This window comes from Schistocerca gregaria, chromosome 4 (genome assembly GCF_023897955.1).
Source record: "Schistocerca gregaria isolate iqSchGreg1 chromosome 4, iqSchGreg1.2, whole genome shotgun sequence".
NCBI classification, from domain to species: Eukaryota; Metazoa; Arthropoda; class Insecta; order Orthoptera; family Acrididae; genus Schistocerca; species Schistocerca gregaria.
In genome coordinates this window covers 194,977,009-194,999,764 of record NC_064923.1, presented here as the reverse complement: position 1 = coordinate 194,999,764, position 22,756 = coordinate 194,977,009, and the positions used below count along the sequence as shown (strand labels likewise).

At 38.8% G+C, this 22,756-nt stretch overlaps 1 protein-coding gene across 1 annotated transcript in view; it reads right to left on the bottom strand.

The window, feature by feature from the left end:
• LOC126266927 (tyrosine-protein kinase hopscotch) overlaps positions 1 to 22,756 on the bottom strand; it is a 155,691-nt gene that overhangs the window by 14,106 nt on the left and 118,829 nt on the right. The window contains exon 14 of the mRNA XM_049971618.1: positions 19,484 to 19,624. Coding sequence (XP_049827575.1) covers positions 19,484 to 19,624 — 141 coding nt within the window. The remainder of the gene's footprint in view (positions 1 to 19,483; positions 19,625 to 22,756) is intronic.

Sequence of the window (22,756 nt, the reverse complement as noted above, 5' to 3'; positions counted from 1 at the left end):
TGCAATCTATTGAGAGATATTGTTATATCACATGAGATAATATTATAATGGTTTATAACTAACACATAAGCTATTTGTATGGTGCTGTAAAGTGTGTAGACATAATGTTCTAAACTTCAATGACTTACAGGTTAATTGCTGTGAACATACAGTGCTTTACACAATTAAGTTTCTGCACTTCCACTGCACTTTGTATAAAACTACATATTAAAGCTTGATATCCAATATAGGGTCAGTTCAAAGCTATTTCTTTCCATATGTGCTAAAATTGTATTATTTAAATAACTGTAACATAAAGGCCAGGGCATTAAATATGGGGTAATGGTATATATTTTTCTCATGAGAAGCTATTTCAGTAAGATATTCAAATTTCCGTAAGAAACTATAACTTTATTTTTTATTTATTTATTTATTTATTTTGCTATGGCTTACTGTAAATAATAAAAAAGTGACAGTCAGACAACAATATAGAAGGCATAGTAGTATTAAAAATGGCAGAAATCAAGATTTTCATACTGTCCAGAAAAACTCATTAATGTAAGTATACCCTATAAAAACAGAAAAACACAATTTTCTCTGACTTCTAGTAATAATAATACAGTAGTCTGACATGTGGCTGGCACTTCTCCCAACAACCTACTCCTGTTCTCTGGCTCTGTAATATGGTAGTTTTCATTTTTTACCATTATAACTGAGGTGCCTAGAAGCTAATGGAGTTAAGTGCAGTTTCCAGATGGATGAAATTGAGTCTAGCATAAAATGGTTATGAATGTCCTCCGCCCAGAGCGCAAGAAAGGTAAGTTGTAAGTCCAACAGGTGATGAAATCTAGTGTCAGAAATAAGTAATATGTCTGATTTCAACTTAATTCTCAATGGCCAGGGTAGGTAACTACAGTGACCAATTATTATGCAATTGTTACTTTCCAACTGCTTGGTGCGATTCAGAATGGCCAAATATGGACGCTGATGCTGATTCTAAACTTAACATGTTTCAAGACATTATATTTTCGAGCATAGTTGATGGGAAAATCACAAACCAAAGTGGATCAAAAAATAAATGAGACTAAGGGCACAACTGAGCTTCATTGGTAATAGGTTTTGAGGTTAATTGCTCTGCTAGCAATGTACTATCTGATCTTCATTTTTTACCACTAATTTTCTTAATCTTTTTTTACATTTGTACCTTTTCTGTGGAATAGCACTGTCATACATCACAGTGTCCTTATCTCCATTTATAAAAACTCTTGCTGCAATTGCCAATATAAATAATAAGACCAAGGCAATCAATTAGATTAAGAGGAAGCAAGACAACAAAATGGATTGTATCTGCAAAAAGCTTGAGAGTTGTTAATTCATGTGAGAAGGCATAAAATTATGTCAGTTGTTTTTATTGTTTCCAGTCTCCAGAAAAGAAGTTATCAACACCAGAACTTGGCATTGCAAAGGTGTCTTGTGTACAACAACTGTGAACCTACAATCTCTGCGTGCACAATCCAACTGAAGGGACAGCAAATACATATATTATATCTGTGGAATGAGAGCCAGCTGCATGGGGCTGCCAAGAAATAAGTACTTACAGACTGGACATTATTCTAATAAATGTCATACAGATTTCTGTGTCTTGAAGAAACTAGATGTCACTGTTAGCAACGTTTTAATGACACGGAACAATGACAACATGAAGTGTTAAATATTCCAAAATCTTTACTGCCTTAAGAATTGAAATGGAAATAAAATACAAGAATTCAACAATCAAATATCCATTTTACATCTACCTGCCTCACAACTTTTTGGATGTGCAGATCACCTATTTGTAAAAAGAGCTTAGAGGCCCTTTAAGAACATATACAAGTAAAACACACACACACACACACACACACACACACACACACACACACTTGTGTATTTAGTTACTGGGGCGCTAATAAGCCTTCCCCCCCCCCCCTCCCCCCCCCCCCTCCCCCCCCCCCTCCTTAAAAAAAATGCGGTCTGCACAGCTAAAAAGATTGGTATATGCTTGTCTAAATGATAACACATTCACCAATTGACAGTCAAATGATGAAATAGTTGTCATTTAAACACATTTAACAAAAATTAGTGCCAAGACTTTACATCCGTGAAATATCACCTCTTCTATACCATGTACTCCTTTCTGTCACAGTCTCTCAGCAGGAAATGCTGTTATCTCTTATGACCAGTTAGATTCTTCTCTTCATGAGGTAGAGTAATTTACCATAGATGTTTGATTGTTCAACTCTTGTGTTTAATTTCCATTTCCATTCTTAAAACAGTAAAGATTTTGAAAAACGGAAAATCCAGGACAGAATGTAACCATATTATGAACATGGTAGTTGCTATTCACCATACAGCAGAGATGCTGAGTCGCAGATAGGCACAACAAAAAGGCTGTCACAACATGAGCTTTCAGCCAACAAGCCTTTTGTTGAAAAAAGACAACAGAGGCAGACACACACATACACACGATCATGCAAACACTACTCACACGCACATGACCACAGTCTATGGCAGCTGAAGTCAGACTATGAGCAGCAGACCATGACAGGAGAGGCAACCGTGTGGGGGTAATGAGGAGACTGGGTCGGAGAGAGCAAGGGATAACAGGGTAAGAGTGGGGGACAGTAAAAGTGCTGCTAGTGGGAGCATGAAGGGACAAGGTGGAGAGAGGGAAGGACAGGTAGGTGCAGCCGGGAGGTTAGACGGAGGGTGGAGAAGAGAGAAGGGATAGAGGAAAATGATAGAAGTAAAAAGACTGTGTACATTGGTGGAATAGAGGGCTGTGTAGTGCTGCAATGGGAACTGGGAAGGAGCTACATGGGTAAGAACGGAGGGTTATGGGAACACAGGATATATTGCAGGGAGAGTTCCCCAATTCAGAAGAGCTGGTGTTAGTGGGGAGGATCCAGAAGCCACAGACTGTGTAGCAGTCACTGAAATGAAGAATGTTGTGTTGAGCGACATGCTCAGCAACAAGTTCGTCCTGTTGTTTCTTAGCCACAGTTTTTCGGCGGTCATTCATGCAGACAGACAGCTTGTTAGTTATCATGACCACACAGAATACAGAACAGTGTTTGCAGCTTAGCTTGTAGATCACAAGACTGGTTTCACTGGTCGTCTTTGCACACTCCCACTAGCAGCACTTTACTGTCCCCCAACCCTACCGTGCTATCCTCCCCCTCCCCACCCCAGCCTCCTCCTTACCCCACATATGGTGATATACCTTCCAGGTATTGCGCAATACCCACCGTCCTTTCACATAGCCTGTAATATCTTGCTATAAGAATGTCAGTTAAAGCAAAACACACTTGACAGTCTGCTAGGTTAATTTGTTCTTCCAGCTTGTCAGCTGTATTTCCACTCCTGAATCACTCCCAAAAACTTAATTTTTCACAGTCTTCAGCCACCCAATGTCATGAGCTCAACATTTCGCCATATGTCACATGTTTGTAAGGATCCTTGCAGTTTTTCCTCTTCAAATGTTATCAACGCATTCATGAATGCAATGAAACAATAGTCCACTGCCATCTGCACCTTCTCCCTGCACGGTCCCACTGGCAGCACCTTCCTGTCCCCCACACCTACAATGCTATCCCTCCCCCTTCCCGCCCCAGCCTCCTCCATACCCCCACCTAGTTGCTTCTGCCATCATGCACTGCTGCTCATAGTCTGATTTCAGCTGCCAGAGACTGTGGCCGTGTGTGTGTGTGTGTGTGTGTGTGTGTGTGTGTGTGTGTGTTTGTTTTTGTGTTTTTTCTGTTTTCGACAAAGGCCTTGTTGGCCGAAAACTCATTTTGTGACACTCTTTTCTATTGTGCCTATCTGCGACTCAGCATCTTTACTATGTGGTGAGTTACAAGTATTTGTGTGTGTGTGTGTGTGTGTGTGTGTGTGTGTGCCAGTAGGTTTAATTTATAAAACATACTTTACAAGAAGGGGTGAAAAATATTTATATATTTTTTTCTAAAGAAAAGATTTGTATTTATTCGCTTAGCTGTCACAACTAGATGAAAACTCAGAATCGTGTAGTCAATGTTAAGAAGAATATAATTGGATTTTTGTGTGTGTCACCCACAGGAGAATCGATATCTGTTTAAAAAATGGTTAATTTTAGCATCATATCACTATCTACACATTCTCTACAACTGTACTTATTTTTCGAAAAAGTAAAGTTGAAAAGGCTCGTTCCTGTACAGTTTCTCAGAAAGCCCAACAATAGTAACTCAACTTGCATTCGAGAGCCCCGAGTTCAGTTCTCAGGTCATCCATCCACATATTGGTTTTCTGTGGTAATCCAGGTCACTCCCTACAAATGACAGGATGGTTACTTAGAAGGGCCATGGTTGCTTTCTTCCATTCCAGTAGTAAGAAATCCAAGCAAAGCTCCATCTCTCATAATCTTAGCTGTGGTAAAACACTAACCGTCCTCCTTTCTTCTTGTGTCAAGATATTTAAATGAGCAAAATTAAAGCGAACAATGGAAACTCCAGATACAAATATCAGCAATGTAGGAAATGACAGATTGCTACTTACAGTAAAGAAGATATGTCCTATTGCAGACAGGCACAATTAAAAGACACTTACATAAAGCTTTCGGCTACAGCCTTCATCGGTAAAAGGGAGGCAATCACCATTCACATCACACCTCAAGAACACACGACCGCAACTCCAGCATCTCGGACCCTCTTGGTGCTCATGTGGGCATGAGGTGTGCTTGCTTGTGCATGGGAATAGTGTGGCTGAAAAGTTTATGTACGTGTCTCTTAATTATGCATGTCTGCAACTTGACACGTCTTCTTTACTGTAAGTAGCAATCTGTTTATTCCTGCACTATCAGAATTAAGCGAGTCATTCTTGTGAACACTTGTGTCCAATAAAATACCAATTCAACACATTACAATTAGATTGTGGCATGTTATGGGCTTACGTCATGGGCAGCCAGCCAAGGCCTTGTGTCAGTCCTGTAGTGCAATATGTATGTGTGTACTCTTCCAGCTGCCTGGTGACACACTATATTGGTAATTTTCAACATAAAAGAATACTGGCAGTCCATCTTAGCAGCTTCTTTTGATCCATTCTTTCTGTCTATTAAAAAATACTGGGTATATTTCGATATAACAGAATGGATCATTATCCTGTGAATGGTATAGTATTGCAATACAGGGTTTCAACTCGATTTCATTCTCTAATCTATGACCTTGATGACTGAACAGTGAAACCCCTGAAGCTCTCAATAATTTTTATCTTATCTTTAACTCCTGACCAGTGCTCATGGCCCACTGCCACACTGTCCATGGCCCAAAAGTGGGCTGCTGCCTATGGGTTGGGAACCACTGATTTAGACAATTCTACATGACTGTGATTCCTAATAATAAGAAAATCATTATACAAGAATGCATAACAATTTGGTGCTTACTTACTGTGTATTACCCTAATAATGATGTAAAACACACAAGCCAAAAGATGTAAGTGGAATGCTCTATTAGAGGTTCTCTAATCATGGACCAAGTAATACATATTCAGTGGATTTCACCCTTTGGTGTAAATAGTGTAAATAAAGTGGAAATTATATTACATACGAGATCAAATGTAGTCAATCAAAATGCTCAATTTTGAGCTTCATTTTCTCAAAATGCAGTAAACTGCACTGACCTTCCATGGCTTTTAGGCACCTCAGTTACATCCTACACTCACAACTTTTAATCCTGCTAAGATAAATGTTTTAATATACCACTTTACACTGTCTCCTATGCTGTTCACTAAACATTAATGCTTAGTTGTCAGATAATAAGAAACTCTTATGCCATTTGTTGATGCCCCATAGAAAACAGTAGACCGTGCTGCCCTCTGCAGCATGTGTGTTGTCATACACTATAACAGCAATGAATGATGTGAATAAATGTGTGTGCTGAAATTACTCTGTTGTGACATTCTTTAAATAGTGGTAAGTAGCAACATTTTGGTGCAGAAACCCAGGAATGTATGAAGAGATTAACTACTATAATACGTTCAAGAGAATTCCACATCAATGGAGAACATCTTGTGTGACTTAAATCTTGAAATACAATCAAGCCACACCACATTAAACGTACACAGAGAGCAGTGGCATCTGTTGGCAGACAGCATACATTCATAATGAGGGTAGATGGATATACTGGATGGAAGTACCATCTCTTAGCAACAACTGCCACCTGTTAGGAGGATGACCAGTACAAATGCACCCTCACAATGATAGCAACAACCCCTCATCACAACTGATTCAGTGGTCACAATTCTTCCTGAATTGTAATGCAAGTGAACACAGTTCCACACTTGAACACTGAATGTTTTGTGAGCAAGACGAATACATCTGACATTCCTATGTTGGCAGATAAAACTGAACACAGTCAGCACCATCCAAAACCCTAGAAGGGCTGACTACATTCAATGACTCGATTTGCTTGATGGCACTGAATACTAGGCCAGACAGCAGCCTGAGAGAATTACACTGAAAAATTCAAACATTCTTTTCAAAAGATGAAAGTACTTTTATGAGGAGCACGTATAAGGGATAAAAATAAAGCTAATATGTGGATTTGCCAATCTCAGTAGCTCGTCAACATGCCTATAATCAAACTGTATCCTTCCAGCATGGCCTAGATTCTGGGAACAGTTCACAGCTTCCGTAGATGGAAACCTGATGTTATTGATTATGAACAAGCAAATATTCCTCCATGGATATCGAGATGTGATGGAGAACCAAATGACTTGGTTGATGAGCAGACAAAGCAAATTTTGAAATCCAATTACCATGGTAACTGCATGATTAGCTCGGACAACCTTAACGCTTTTGCTGTAGGTAGCTCAGAGGTTCTTAATACCAATTACACTGAATATCATAATCAGATCCAAGGACTACAAGCACTAGGAGGGGAAGTGTATTCTTATCGGAGAGTGTTTGCCCTGAACTACTATGTGCATTCCCATAAGAAATTTGTAAACACTGGCTGAGCCATGCATGAAGGCAAAAGATCCAAGGTGGAAACTTACACACCTCATGGTGTTTATAAACAAGGAGGTAGAGGGAAACATCATTACACATATATGGACATACTGTTCCACCACTAGAGAACTATGTAATCACAAGATCTGCCTTTCACATGAAGATTAAAATGGAGAGTAACAAGAAGAAGACATAACAAAATTCAGACCTTTTCTGTGTGTACTGTAAAGAAAGTGAACACTGGGGCCAAGATTGCTGAAAGGTTGCAAGCTTACAGGTTAGAATGGATATACTGAAGAAAATGAAGTGCTGCTTCTTATGTCTGAGATGTTAGTCCAATCAAATGCTGCTCAGAAAGGCCAAACAGTGGAGAGTTTTATATAAGTTTTTTTGACAAGCTTTCTAAATGTTTTTAAGAGTGTTATGTTCAGTCTTTAAATGTTCACCAAAATTTTTGCCCACAATGGATGAAAAATGGGGAAAAATATGAAAAATGGAACTTTTTGGGTTTTTCACTTATAACTTGGAAATAATGCTATTTTCAGCAAAGCTGTCAATAAAAGAGGATAAAATTCTCCACAAACTAGGCATGAGTGACTTTTTTGCCAGATCAACTGTATGGCAAGTAGTGCATGTCTTCTCATGGTTGAGGGTTCAAATGCTTGTGACATAGCATCCCCCTCCTGACATGGTAAAGGCTTGTCCTGTGTGTTGGCCTCTTGCACCAGCAATTGTTTACGAGTTCACCCTTGGATGGTTGAACAGAACATACTTCTGATTGGTAAATTCAGTTTAAATGTATAAAATAGTCATACTTAATGAGTTAAAGTGAGATGTGTGACGATGGGAGAAAAAAGCCATCACTTATGCCCAAAGTGGCTTAAAGAATGTTCTTGAAGCAAATAAAAGAGGGAGGATGGGACAGCTGCCCTTTTGAAGGGCAAAACCATGAGTAAGGTTCACGAACCATGTCGAAAAAAAGTTCACTAACAAAAGATTAAATAGAACAAATGGGCAAGAAAGTCATGTAAACACAGCTCTCTAGAAATAATCTTCAATGAAATGGTGGTAATATATGTCACTCAGGAAGAATTTCTCTCAAATTCAAAGAATAAGGACGGCTTAATAGAACTGTTACTGGACAAGTTGGCCACAGCAGGCATAGCTTCCAAGCAAGATGTGGAAGATGCTGATACTCTGCTTGTAAACACTGCACTATCTTTCACCCCCACACATTCAACTGTAGTTGTTGCAGAAGACTTGGATGTTCTTGTCACTCTAACTGGCCTCAATAAATCAAGTAATGTATTATTGATAAAACCAGGGAGAGAGAAAATCTCATATCAATTTTATTCTCCTTAGGGAATCGGCTATGCTGCTCAAGAGAATATCCTGCTTTTGTGCAAGCAGTCAGTGGCTGTGACACTACTTCTGCCAACAAATAGGCCTCCACTGCTTGAAGCTCTACCTTAATTGCGACACAGTTTGAGAGAATGTCAGCCACCTCAATTTGCAAGACTTAGAAGAAGCTGTCTTAGCAGTAGAGGAGGAACGGGAGACTGAAACAATGACTGTTTACAGCAGAAAGTAAGCCATATTTCATATTATTGTTGTTTTAATTTCCCGTTGTGAAATTGACTGCACTACTGTAACAAACACTTAACACTGGTTTCAATTTTAATTTATTATAATTATAATAGATAAATAATTATTTAGCTATTATCTTGTAATCATTTACTACCTTACTTACCTGTAAGGTACCCATACATATTCTCAAGTGAAGATGAGGGCACTAGTGCATGAAGTGTGAAGAGAATGAAACTTCTTTCAAATTTCTTCAAAATTTTTATATTAATAATAATAATAATAATAATAATAATAATAATAATAATAATTCCCTAAGGGGAATAATAATTATTATTACCATATGCCAAATAAAGCACAATTGTTATGTCATTTAAGTAAATTATTTGAACATCTTTTACCTGCAACAGTGATGAAAGCTATGATTATGCTGTTTCAATAAACATCATTGTATATTGAGAAATAAGGAGTCTGGTTTTGGTGGTGACACTCAAAATTACGCTAACTTCAACACGCACCACACAGCATATGGTTGGCATGGTGAAAAATTTCACTCCAATCTATTTTGTAGGAAATTTTATCCTCTTTGTTTTCATATGTGTATGATGTACCCCATGAATCAGACTCTTCATCTCTGAATGATGCCTCCAAGCAAGACCAAATTTACATGTAGATATCCTTGCATCCTTGTCACTATTCCTTAAAATACAGTGGAATTAGCATGTGATGTGGACCAAGCTTTCTTAAGTTGAATTTGAATGAATAAGACAGAGATATCACTAGGTTTTTATGGCATCATATTCAACATCAGTTTCTCAGCTTCATGGTGAAATGCCTATCATTTCATAAATGGTCATAGTTATTGTATTATTTCATATGTAAGTAACACACTACTTGAAATTCGAAAAGTTTACAATGAAAAATAGAGGTCAATATGAATGTGTGTTCGGTGCATGTTAGACTGTATATTGCTAACAAAGAGATAGAGGGGCTGGCCAGTACTTACCTCAGCTCAGTACAGCCGATAGAAACAGAAAAAACAACCGAAAATTTAAGTTCCTAGCTTTCGGAATAAATGTTCCTTCATCAGGGAGGAGAGAGGGGAAAGAAAGGGAAGAAGGGAAAGTGGATTTAGTTACTCACAACCCAGGTTATGAAGCAACAGGGAAAGGAAAACAGGGAAGGTAGCAAGGATGGAGGCATGGTTGTCAGAGGGAAGCCAAAGATATTCTACTGCAGGTACTGTGCCAGCTTCAAACCAAAGAGGATGCATACAGAAGTAAAGAGGTGTATAGTATAAAGATGTAGGATGGAAAGATGCATGAATGGCTAAAGAGGAAAGGGAAAGAGGAGAAGACTGAAAAGTAAATGGGAGTGAGGTTGTTTAACGTAGGTTCAGTCCAGGGGGATGGCGGGATGAAAGGATGTGCTGGAGTGCAAGTTCCCATCTCCGCAGTTCAGAGGGACTGGTGTTGGGTGGGAGAAGCCAAATGGCACATACAGTGTAGCAGGTTCCTAGGTCCCTAGAATTATGCTGGAGGGCATGCTCCGCTACTGGGTATTGGACATCTCCTAGGCGGACAGTTCGTCTGTGTCCGTTCATGCGCTCAGCCAGTTTAGCTGTTGTCATACCAATGTAAAAGGCTGTGCAGTGCAGGCATGTCAGCTGATAAATGACATGTGTAGTCTCACACGTGGCCCTGCCTTGAATTGTGTATGTTTTCCTAGTAGCGGGGCTGGAGTAGGTGGTTGTGGGGGGATGCATGGGGCAGGTTTTGCAGCGGCTCTTTCCCTTTCCTCTTTAGCCATTCATGCATCTTTCCATCCTACATCTTTATACTATACACCTCTTTACTTCTGTATGCATCCTCTTTGGTTTGAAGCTGGCACAGTACCTGCAGTATAATATCTTTGGCTTCCCTCTGACAACCATGCCTCCATCCTTGCTACCTTCCCTGTTTTCCTTTCCCTGTTGCTTCATAACCTGGGTTGTGAGTAACTAAATCCACTTTCCCTTCTTCCCTTTCTTTCCCCTCTCTCCTCCCTGAGAAGGAACATTTATTCCGAAAGCTAGGAACTTAAATTTTCGGTTGTTTTTTCTGTTTCTATTGGCTGTACTGAGCTGAGGTAAGTACTGGCCAGCCCCTCTATCTCTTTGTTAGTAATTGTTTCACATCTTTATATGAGATTTTCCATTAATTAGTTAGACTGTATATTGCTGCATACGAAATTTAGCTAAGATACTGAATTTTTTGTTGGACTTGGGAGGTGGTCTCCAACAGTGATTGATGTTATATAGTGCACTCATCTGTGATTCCACATGCCAGTGATAAGGTTGGAATGAAATTTTTGGCAAATGATAGCATGGAAAGAGGAAAGTATTTTGCCATATGGTAAACAATTAGAACTTTCTTATCTACCATGATATGTTAGTAATGCAGACTTTTACAATGAATTTTTTAAGAGTCATCGATAGCTGGTGAAATGTGAATTAGTGTGCCTTTCCAGCAAGATAAATGAAGAAATTTATATTTATACTGAGAATGTGCTTTCTCATAAGCCTTTGAGCTGATTTGTCCTCAATACTTTGTACAATAAATCACTGTTTCAGTGTGCTATCACAATTACAACTGCACTAGGATGTTAGTGAGGTGACATTCTGTAAATTCCACTTTGTTTTTTCAAAAGATGCAAATTTTGACATGTCATCCATACAAATATAGGGAATACTTGAACTTCACCATTGATGAATGAGTGGTTTGCAGATGACAGCAAGTTCAAGTTACTAAAATATAGTAAAGAGCTTGGACCAATGACCACACTGAAAAAGTTATACAACTGTACGGTGAAATACCTTGTTTGTGAAAAGTGACACACAGTAATTACACAAATAAAAATAGGGCATACAAAGATATGGTTGAAACATTTCTAAACATTACAACTGCTGACCAAATGTTACAAAAACTAACAACAGCGTCAAGCAAGGGAATACCTCAAAAACATGCAAAAAAACAACAGCGTCAAACAAGGGAATACCTCACAAACACGCAGACAGACATCAGCTTTTCCTGATGTGAGTGAAAATCAAACATAATATACCAAACGTAACATCAACATCTTTTGTAATGAACTGTTTTGAGATGCAGAATGCAAGGCAGACTGTAAATATGTTTCTTTATGGTCCACTGATGATGCTTTATTTTAATACAACAAAAATGCATTTCATGACAAAAATATGCGTATTGCGTAGCTGCAAAGATGGATTTAAAATACTTTCAATAATTTCAGAAACAATCACATAAATATTTAGGTCTCTTGAAACAAGCATAAAAGGGAGCGGGAGTGGGGGCAGGGGCAGGGGCAGGGGGAGGGGGAGGGGGAGGGGGAGGGGGAGGGGGGGGGGGGCTTGTATACAGCACCAACACTATAGTGAGTGCCAATAAAATGTTGCTTGAATTATATTCATTACTGTAGCCAATTATCCATAAGCATTGTGTTCATTATTTTACGGGTCTTACAAATTACTGTTCTTTGCAAAGACTCAGAAGCTGGCGACTGCCACAATTTTCTTTCTAGTGTTGTCTACATTTTCTCTTGAAGAAATTAACTACTTTCAGAGTTCAAAAATGTACACAATAAATAAAATGCCTATAAAATGTTGCACAGTTCAATGTACTTGGAGTGTGACACAGTCGCAACTTCTGAAATCCATTGCCTGTCAAGCGCACATGGCAGTCCTCGGTCCACAGATAAATCAAGAAAACCTGCCAATTTGCCCCCACACATGAGCAGACCCAGCTTGCAGGCTAGATCCAATGGGCGGGTATTGCATGTCAGTGGAAAACAATGGGCCTCAGATCAGTGGGCCAGATCCATCAGAGATGGCCAGATCCATCAGAGATATCCATGGAACTGGCCCAGAATTCTGGCACTTAGCAGGAATCTGTTTGTGTGAGACCAAATTTGGTTATCATAACATTAAGATATTCCTGAGAGATAATGGTCCCCCACCTACGCATTCCTAGGACAATGTTTGGGGGGGATCATTAAATTTAAATAATGTTATATCATAACAGTACTTTAATTTGTGTACTGTATCAACCTCAATTACCCTAAATCACACATGATTGTTAGTGTGAACCAGTAAAATGTCATCCACAACATTACTGTCCAGACAACTTACATTCTTAGTACATGTGCCAGAGAAGGCACTGTCTTTTCACATTCTTTCCAGCATCCAAGAATATCAGTTTCCAGTTCCACATACTTTTCAGTAGCACAGATTGATATGTACAATAATGCTTCATGGTGTTTGTCTACATGGTTCAGACTTCTCACTTATCTCCAGAATTACAATGGATGCAGCAGTTTTGATGAGCCTGATGTACTTGCATGTAACTAGATCCAAACCATAATATGTAGCAATAATCACCCACACACCCCATGAACCATGGACCTTGGCATTGGTGGGGAGGCTTGCGTGCCTCTGCGATACAGATAGCCATACCGTAGGTGCAACCACAACGAACTGGTATCTGTTGAGAGGCCAGACAAATGTGTGGTTCCTGAAGAGGGGCAGCAGCCTTTTCAGTAGTTGCAGGGGTAACAGTCTGGATGATTGACTGATCTGGCCTTGTAACAATAACCAAAACAGCCTTGCTGTGCTGATACTGCGAACGGCTGAAAGCAAGGGGAAACTACAGCCGTAATTTTTCCCAAGGGCATGCAGATTTACTGTATGATTAAATGATGATGACGTTCTCTTGGGTAAAATATTCCGGAGGTAAAATAGTCACCCATTCGGATCTCCGGGCGGGGACTACTCACGAGGACGTCGTTATCAGGAGAAATAAAACTGGCGTTCTACGGATCGGAGTGTGGAATCTCAGATCCCTTAATCGGGCAGGTAGGTTAGAAAATTTAAAGAGGGAAAGGGATAGGTTAAAGTTAGATATAGTGGGAATTAGTGAAGTTCAGTGGCAGGAGGAACAAGACTTCTGGTCAGGTGACTACATGGTTATAAACACAAAATCAAATAGGTGTAATGCAGGAGTAGGTTTAATAATGAATAGGAAAATAGGAATGCGGGTAAGCTACTACAAACAACATAGTGAACGCATTATTGTGGCCAAGATAGATACGAAGCCCACACCTACTATAGTAGTACAAGTTTATATGCCAACTAGCTCTGCAGATAACGAAAAAATTGAAGAAATGTATGATAAAATAAAAGAAATTATTCAGTTAGTGAAGGGTGACGAAAATTTAATAGGAAAAAGGAGAGAAGGAAACGTAGTAGGTGAATATGGACTGGGGCAAAGAAATGAAAGAGGAAGCCACCTGGTAGAATTTTGCACAGAGCACAACTTAATCATAGCTAACACTTGGTTAGAGAATCATAAAAGAAGGCTGTATACATGGAAGAAGCCTGGAGATACTGGCAGGTTTCAGATAGATTATATAATGGTACGACAGAGATTTAGGAACCAGGTTTTAAATTGTAAAGCATTTCCAGGGGCAGATGCGGACTCTGACCACAATCTGTTGGTTATGACCTGTAGATTAAAACTGAAGAAACTGCAAAAAGGTGGGAATTTAAGGAGATGGGACCTGGATAAACTAAAAGAACCAGAGGTTGTACGGAGTTTCAAGGAGAGCATAAGGGAGCAATTGACAGGAATGGGGGAAAGAAATACAATAGAAGAAGAATGGGTAGCTTTGAGGGATGAAGTAGTGAAGGTAGCAGAGGATCAAGCAGGTAAAAAGACGAGGGCTAGTAGAAATCCTAGGATAACAGAAGAAATATTGAATTTAATTGATGAAAGGAGAAAATATAAAAATGCAGTAAATGAAGCAGGCAAAAAGGAATACAAAACGTGTCAAAAATGACATTGACAGGAAGTGCAAAATGGCTAAGCAGGGATGGCTAGTGGACAAATGTAAGGAGGTAGAGGCTTATCTCACTAGGGGTAAGATAGATACTGCCTACAGGAAAATTAAAGAGACCTTTGGAGAAAAGAGGACCACTTGTATGAATATTAAGAGCTCAGATGGAAACCCAGTTCTAAGCAAAGAAGGGAAAGCAGAAAGGTGGAAGGAGTATATAGAGGGTCTATACAAGGGCGATGTACTTGAGGACAATATTATGGAAATGGAAGAGGATGTAGATGGAGATGAAATGGGAGATACGTTACTGCGTGAAGAGTTTGACAGAGCACTGAAAGACCTGAGTGGAAATAAGGCCCCGAGAGTAGACAACATTCCATTGGAACTACTGACGGCCTTGGGAGAGCCAGTCCTGACAAAACTCTACCATCTGGTGAGCAAGATGTATGAGACAGGGGAAATACCCTCAGACTTCAAGAAGACTATAATAATTCCAATCCCAAAGAAAGCAGGTGTTGACAGATGTGAAAATTACCGAACTATCAGTTTAATAATTCTCAGCTGCAAAATACTAACGCGAATTCTTTACAGACGAATGGAAAAACTATTAGAAGCCAACCTCGGGGAAGACCAGTTTGGATTGCGTAGAAATGTTGGAACACGTGAGGCAATACTGACCCTACGACTTATCTTAGAAGCTAGATTAAGGAAGGGCAAACCTACGTTCTAGCATTTGTAGACTTAGAGAAAGCTTTTGACAATGTTGACTGGAATACTCTCTTTCAAATTCTGAAGGTGGCAGGGGTAAAACACAGGGAGCGAAAGGCTATTTACAATTTGTACAGAAACCAGATGGCAGTTATAAGAGTTGAGGGACATGAAAGGGAAGCAGTGCTTGGGAAGGGAGTGAGGCAGGGTTGTAGTCTCTCCCCAATGTTATTCAATCTGTATATTGAGCAAGCAGTGAAGGAAACAAAAGAAAAATTCGGAGTAGGTATTAAAACCCATGGAGAAGAAATAAAAACTTTGAGGTTCGCCAATGACATCGTAATTCTGTCAGAGACAGCAAAGGACTTGGAAGAGCAGTTGAATGGAATGGATAGTGTCTTGAAAGGAGGATATAAGATGACCATCAACAAAAGCAAAACGAGGATAATGGAATGTAGTCGAATTAAGTTGGGTGATGCTGAGGGAATTAGATTAGGAAGTGAGACACTTAAAGTAGTAAAGGAGTTTTGCTATTTGGGGAGCAAAATAACTGATGATGGTCGAAGTAGAGAGGATATAAAATGTAGACTGGCAATGGCAAGGAAAGCATTTCTGAAGAAGAGAAATTTGTTAACATCGAGTATAGATTTAAATGTCAGGAAGTCATTTCTGAAAGTATTAGTATGGAGTGTAGCCATGTATGGAAGTGAATCATGGACAATAAATAGTTTGGACAAGAAGAGAATAGAAGCTTTCGAAATGTGGTGCTACGGAAGAATGCTGAAGATAAGATGGGTAGATCACATAACTAATGAGGAAGTATTGAATCGGATTGGGGAGAAGAGAAGTTTGTGGCACAACTTGAACAACTTGACCCGAAGAAGGGATCAGTTGGTAGGACATGTTCTGAGGCATCAATGGATCACCAATTTAGTACTGGAGGGCAGTGTGGAGGGTAAAAATTGTAGAGGGAGACCAAGAGATGACTACACTAAGCAGATTCAGAAGGATGTAGGTTGTAGTAGGTACTGGGAGCTGAAGAAGCTTGCACAGGATAGAGTAGCATGGAGAGCTGCATCAAGCCAGTCTCAGGACTGAAGACCACAACAACAACAACAACAACAACAACAACTACAACTACAACAATCACCCACAATCATGTTTCAAGATCATAGAATAATAGGCATATGAGATGTAATCAAAAAATAAGCTAACTTTGTATTTTTATGCTAAAATATTTATTTATTCATCAATATTCATGATGTCCCCTTCAAAGTAATCCACCTCAGATAAAATACACTTGTTCCAATGCTTCTTCCAATCCTTGAAGTACTCCTCATAAGCACTTCTTGGTACAGCCTTGAGTAGTTTTTATTTCCTCAGTCATTGAAAATCTTTGTTCTTTCATAGGTCTCTTCCGTTTTGGGAACAGAAAACTTCGCAGTGGGCCAAATCTGGTTAATATGGTGCCTGAGGCACGACATGTTGTTCTTGGTCAAAAAATCTCTCACAAGCAATGATGAATGAGCAGGTCCACTGTCGTGATGCAAAAGCCATGGATTGTTGTTCCTAAATTTCGGACATTTTTGTATATTGCTTCTCGCAAATGGCACATGATGTCAAGGTAATACTCCTTATTGACTGTACGACCTAGAGGCAAAAATTCATGATGCACTATGCACAGTAGTTGAAAAAAAAAAAAAAAAAATAGTGAGCAAAACTTTGACATTTGATCAAACTTGGTGTTCTTTTTTTGGTCTTGGCTCTCCGGGGTGCTTCCATTGGGATGACTGGGCTTTGGTTTGGAAGTCATTCTGTTGCTGTGTGTTTCCATTCCATGATTAATGTGATTTGAAGAGAAGTAATAAAATGAGCTCTAACATGGAAATTAAGCGTTTCCGGACACATGTCCACATAACTTCTTTTATTTATTTGTGTGTGAGGAATGTTTCCTGAAAGTTTGGCCGTAACTTTTTGTAACACCCTGCATTAGCATCTTTGTGAGATTATTCTCTGTAAACTGTGTTGAGCTTTGGCAAAAGACCCAAATTTCAACATGTTAACAGGAGAAGTGTAGTGGTTACTCAAAACTTGCCACTGATGCCACACTCCTGTGCACTTTAGCACGTGAATGAGTCAAGGGTAAGAAGATACTGCAGTGCCACAGTTCTCAGGCTCTTTATACTCACAGAACTATCAAGGGAAGGAAAAGGCCAGTACAGCACTGACACAACGTCGACACCTTGATTTCTAAGGTACACAACCCTCAACACTGAACTTGTACTTGCTCCATTTCTGATCTCTGTCATTATCATCAGGCTGTTATTTCAGCTGGTCACAGTGCTATAAAGGCCTCTTTCAGCTTATTCCAACCAACAAAAGTTGTTGGTTCAGCATATTTTACACAATACATTTCTTTTCAATACCCTTGAAAACTTGATCCTATCAAATGCTTTGAGACTTTCCTCGAAGTTTCATTGCAAGTGTTTTTATAAGTAGTGTACAGCTGTGCTTCTTTTCTTTATTATGTGTTCCCAATATGACAGAGACAAATTGTAAATGGGCAAGCAGACTGATAGACCAAGAGCCCAAGGCCCTATCTGATGAGAGCATCACATCACAATTTATAACCACCACTTTAAAAGCCTGTCAAGCAAATGTATAATTCAATGTCAAAGGCTATGCATTCTGCACAAAAACCTGAATAACATGCAAAATTATCCTTTTCCATGTTGATGACAACTACAAACAAACATGAAGTTCTTGAATGAAAAGAAACAAACTGTTATAAAATGTTTCCAGTAGTGCCAAAATAGATAAAACGTCATTACCTTAGTTATGTGGTGCATCATAACAAACAGAAAATGTGTATTTGTTGGTTGACTTGCTATAATATACTGTATAATTATAAAATCCATGAAACATTTCAAAAAACTGGTACAGGTAAATCGCCAAGAACATCATATGTTCCAGTATGTGGAAGACAAACGCTCAAAGTTTTTTTAAATATACAATGTTTATAAATTTTCTATGTATCAACCTTTCATAACATGTCATATATCTAATTGGTAGTCCAGTTTTGCACACACTCAACCCAGCATATCAGGAGAGAGAATAAGAACAGCTGTTGTGAGGTGCTGTTGCAAGTCTTTGAGGATCTGTGGTGGAGGTGGAATATAAATGCTTTCCTTGATGCAAACTGACAAGAAAAAATTACAAGGCGCAAAGTCTTCTGAATATAGAGGCCACTCAAGTAGTGCCAAGTCTGCAGTCACAACACAGCCTATGTAATGCTGTGCCGACATACCATTCAGGCAATCTCTTACACACTTGTGGAAATGCGGAAAGGGGCATATTGTTGAAAGGTGAAATCTCTGCCATCAGTTTCAAATAATGTCTTTTTGGACGCCGTACAGAACAGGTTAACTTTCTCAGAATCCTAGACAGTTGAATGTACCCTCTCTGCCCCCACATGCAAGAGATGTGTTGGCTGACCACCTCCGAAAAATGAAAAATGCTTTTATCACTGAAGATTAATTTGCTTGCAAACTCATCATTTCAAGATGATTCTGCATATCAGCGCAGAACCGTACATAGTACAATTTCTCGTCATGGCTTATGAAGTGTGCATGATCTACAATTTGTACAGCTCCGCTCTTAATCGCTTATGAAGGATTTTCCAGACTGTTGGTTGAGCGATGTTCAGTTTTCCACTAGCTCGATATGTAGCCTTTGTGTGACTCTGCAACATCACATGACTCTGTACATTCACTACTGATTGGCACATGGTAAAAAATTTCTCTGCCTGGTTGCTCGTTTTCCACGCTAACTTTACAGCAACACATGAGAGAGAGAGAGAGAGAGAGAGAGAGAGAGAGAGGGAGGGAGGGAGGGAGGGAGGGAGGGAGGGAGGGAGGGAGGGAGGGAGGGAGAGAGAGAGAGAGAGAGAGAGAGAGAGAGAGAGACTGCCTTTCACATATTGTATCATTTATTATGAAATATTTAGCCATTTACCTATACTGATTTTTGAATGTACTCTATATTGTATGCGATAAGTTAGATGTTCAAGACTGCATGGTAGAATGTGGTACAATGCTGTATCCATAATCCAAATGTGTGATGCCGTAGGTACAGCAACTCATACTTCCGCTAAACCATGGGCAAAAGACTTCTATATTAGAAAAACACACTTCGTTAAAAAGACGAAACAGAAGGAATATATATTTAACAATCAACCACACCAATATGACAAGGCTGCATAAAAACAAAAATAGATGAAAGAGCTCAAATAAACTAAACAGACTTTACCTTCATAATAGCTATCTCACGCTCAAAATCTTGCATGCTTGTGGCAAGGGCACTCGTTTTCAGTTTTTTTATTGCTACTAACTGTGGCTCAATATCACCACCCCGTTCCATTGAACCTTTGTATACTTCTCCATAAAAGCCCTGTAAAAATAATGCATAACTAAAAAATACCAATATTCATGAGAGTTGATTTACTATCACCTGCAAAGTAAAAAACAAGAACAAGGGTTGAGAGAACAAAAATTATGAAAGAAATAGAAAACACATATGCACCACACTTCTGTACAAGAGTTCCCTTTGCAAGAGAAAATGGCAAACACTAAATAGAGAGGACAAACACAAGATGGGAAGATGTACAGGTACTGTAAAAAAAAAGAATGGATGGTTAAAGTTTAACACTCTACTATGATGAAGTCATTAGCTCAATACTGAATTAGGGATGGGGGAAGGTAGCAGTGGTTGTACTGTTAAATGAATCACCCTATCAATTGTCAACAGTGATTTAGAAATGTTGTGATGGGACTCTTACCAGTTGGGTCTCATTCAAGACATTGAAAAGGTCCAAAGAAGAGCAGCAAGATTGGTGACTAGTACATTTAGCCATTGCAAGAGGGTTTCTCTTCAAAATGACATATGTATGATATCTGTATAATGTTTGGTTCTTGTGCAATAAATAATTGAGAGTGTTCCCAGACTTTATGTACACCCTGTACTTCTGCAGTACCACATCTCAAATGCTTCGATTCTGTTCTGTTCCGCTTTTCCTACTGTCCATGATTTACTGCCATACAATACTGTGCTCCAAATATACATTCTTAGAAATTTCTTCCTCAAATTAAGAACAATGTTTGATACCAGCAGACTTCTCTTTACCAGGAATGTCCTATTTGCTTGTGCCAGTTTTTGTTTTCCATGTCCTCCTTGCTTCACCCGTCATGGGTTAATTTTCTTTCTTAACTTTTTCTACTTCATGATCACCAATTATAAGTTTTTCACTGTTCTCATTTCTGCTACTTGTCATTACTTTCGTCTGTTCACAGTTTACTCTCAATCCATATTCTGTATCCATCTGACTTCATACCACTGAACAGATTCTATAATTCTTCACTTTCACTGAGTATAGCAATGTCAACAATGTATCTCATCACTGATATCCTCTCGCCTTGAATTTTAATTCCACTCTTGAACCTTTCTTTCATGTCCATCATTGCTTCTTCGATGTACACACTCAAGAGTAGGAGTGAAAGATTGCATCCTGTCTTGCATATTTTTTAATTTCAGCACTTTGTTCTTGGTCTTCCAATCTTATTGCTCCTTCTTGGTTCTAATATATATTGTATATTAACCATCTTTCCCTACAGCTTACTCAAATTTTTCTCAGAATTTTGGAAAATTTTGCACCAGTTTACATTGTTCAATGCTTTTTCTGGAACCACAGATCCTATTAGTACATCTTGTTTTTTCTTCAGTTTTGTTTATACATTCAATGGCAGAACTGCCTTTCTGGTGATTTTATCATTCCTAAACCCAAACTCGTCATCATCTAACAGATACTTAATTTTCTTTCCCATTCTCCTGTATACTATTCTTGCCAGTGACTTGGATGCATAAATGTTAAGCTGACTGAGTGATATTTTTTGCACCTATCTGTCTCCGCTATCTTAGGAATTGTGTTATTGATATTTTCGCAAAAGTCTGATCGGACATCGCCAGACACTTAGATTTGACATACCAGCTTGAGTCTGGTTGCTATTTCCTTTAATGACTTTAGAAATTCAATAAAATTTGTAAAGTGTAAAATTTGTATATATTTTATGAAACAAAAATTCTATCTATGTACCTATAATTGAAAAAAAGGTCCAACTTTTATGTCCATTCATTAAGCTAGGGTCTCTGGGGTATTTTATTATTATTATTATTATTATTATTATTATTATTAGTAGTAGTAGTAGTAGTAGTGGTGGTGGTGGTAAAGTATGAGAGATGAAGACATGAAAAATTGGTTTGTTCCGTTCAAATCTTTCACTTTATTGCAGTTGTGTACAAACTTACATATTATATTCAATAGTCTTTCTGAAATTGTACTCTCTGTTCTGTTTATATGTGGCTAAGATTGATTTTTGCACAACATGAGAATCCGAATGTCACACACAGAACTCAGAAGCATCAACACATAAATTTATAAGAACTTGAGACCAAGGGCATCCACATGAAGTTTTTAAGTATGGGGGCAGGGGTTAGACCTGAGGGTACAGAATATTTTTAATACTTTGGAAGACAAATGGCAACTTGTTAGTTGCCATAAAAAAAATTCCAGTTCTGACCCGGTTAAAAAAACTGCGTAATATTGACTTTTAAATCATTTTCTTGAAAGAAAAACATCTGACTAAATTATATTTTTTCTTTTCCCTGAGAACTATGGGGGGGGGGGGGGGGGGGGGGGGCTTGGTCACCCCTTGTCTAAAACAGAAAGACAATAACTGGTGTCATTGGTTAGTTATAAGTTAATGTATTTATATTTAGTGTGACATAAATGAAATTAGTGAACTATTGGAAGGTAACTGCCCGATTGCATGAGGTCTGTTCAAAAAATTCCGGAACATTCTTAATTTAGCACCAATGCTGTGTTGGAGAGAAATGCAGTTGATGCCCTGCACACACTTGTGTCTAATGCATAACTGCCACAAGTTTCATTGTTGTATGTCTGTTAGTTTTTGTTCAGTGCAGTTTTGAATAGAAAGTTGTGTTGCGCGATTTGTGGATTTCAAGATGCAAGAGTTAGAGGAGCAATGCATCTACGTCAAATTTAGCATGAAACTCAGAAAACTTTTACACAGACACACCAAATTATGCAGGAATACAATGGTGATGGGAAATTGAGCTGTACTCGATGTTATGAATGGCTCACGCAGTTTAAAAAATGTCCAGACGGAAGTTAAAGAAGACCCTTGTTCAGGATGCCCTTTAACATCTACCAATTGCTCATGTCAGGAACGGCAACGAAATTGTGCTTGTCAATCGAAGACAGACTGACTGAGATATTGTAGAACAATGTAACATTTCCATTTAATCATATCACAAAATCATGAGACAGCATCTTGGAATGTATTGTGTTGCCACCAAGTTTGTCCCAAGTCTCATGAGTCAAGACCAGTAATACCTTTGCCTTGCAATCTGTGAAGAGCTTTTAGATCACACAAACAAGGACGAGGTGTTTGTTAAGAGAATGATAACTAGTAATGAGATGTTGGTCCATGGTTATGATGTTGAGAC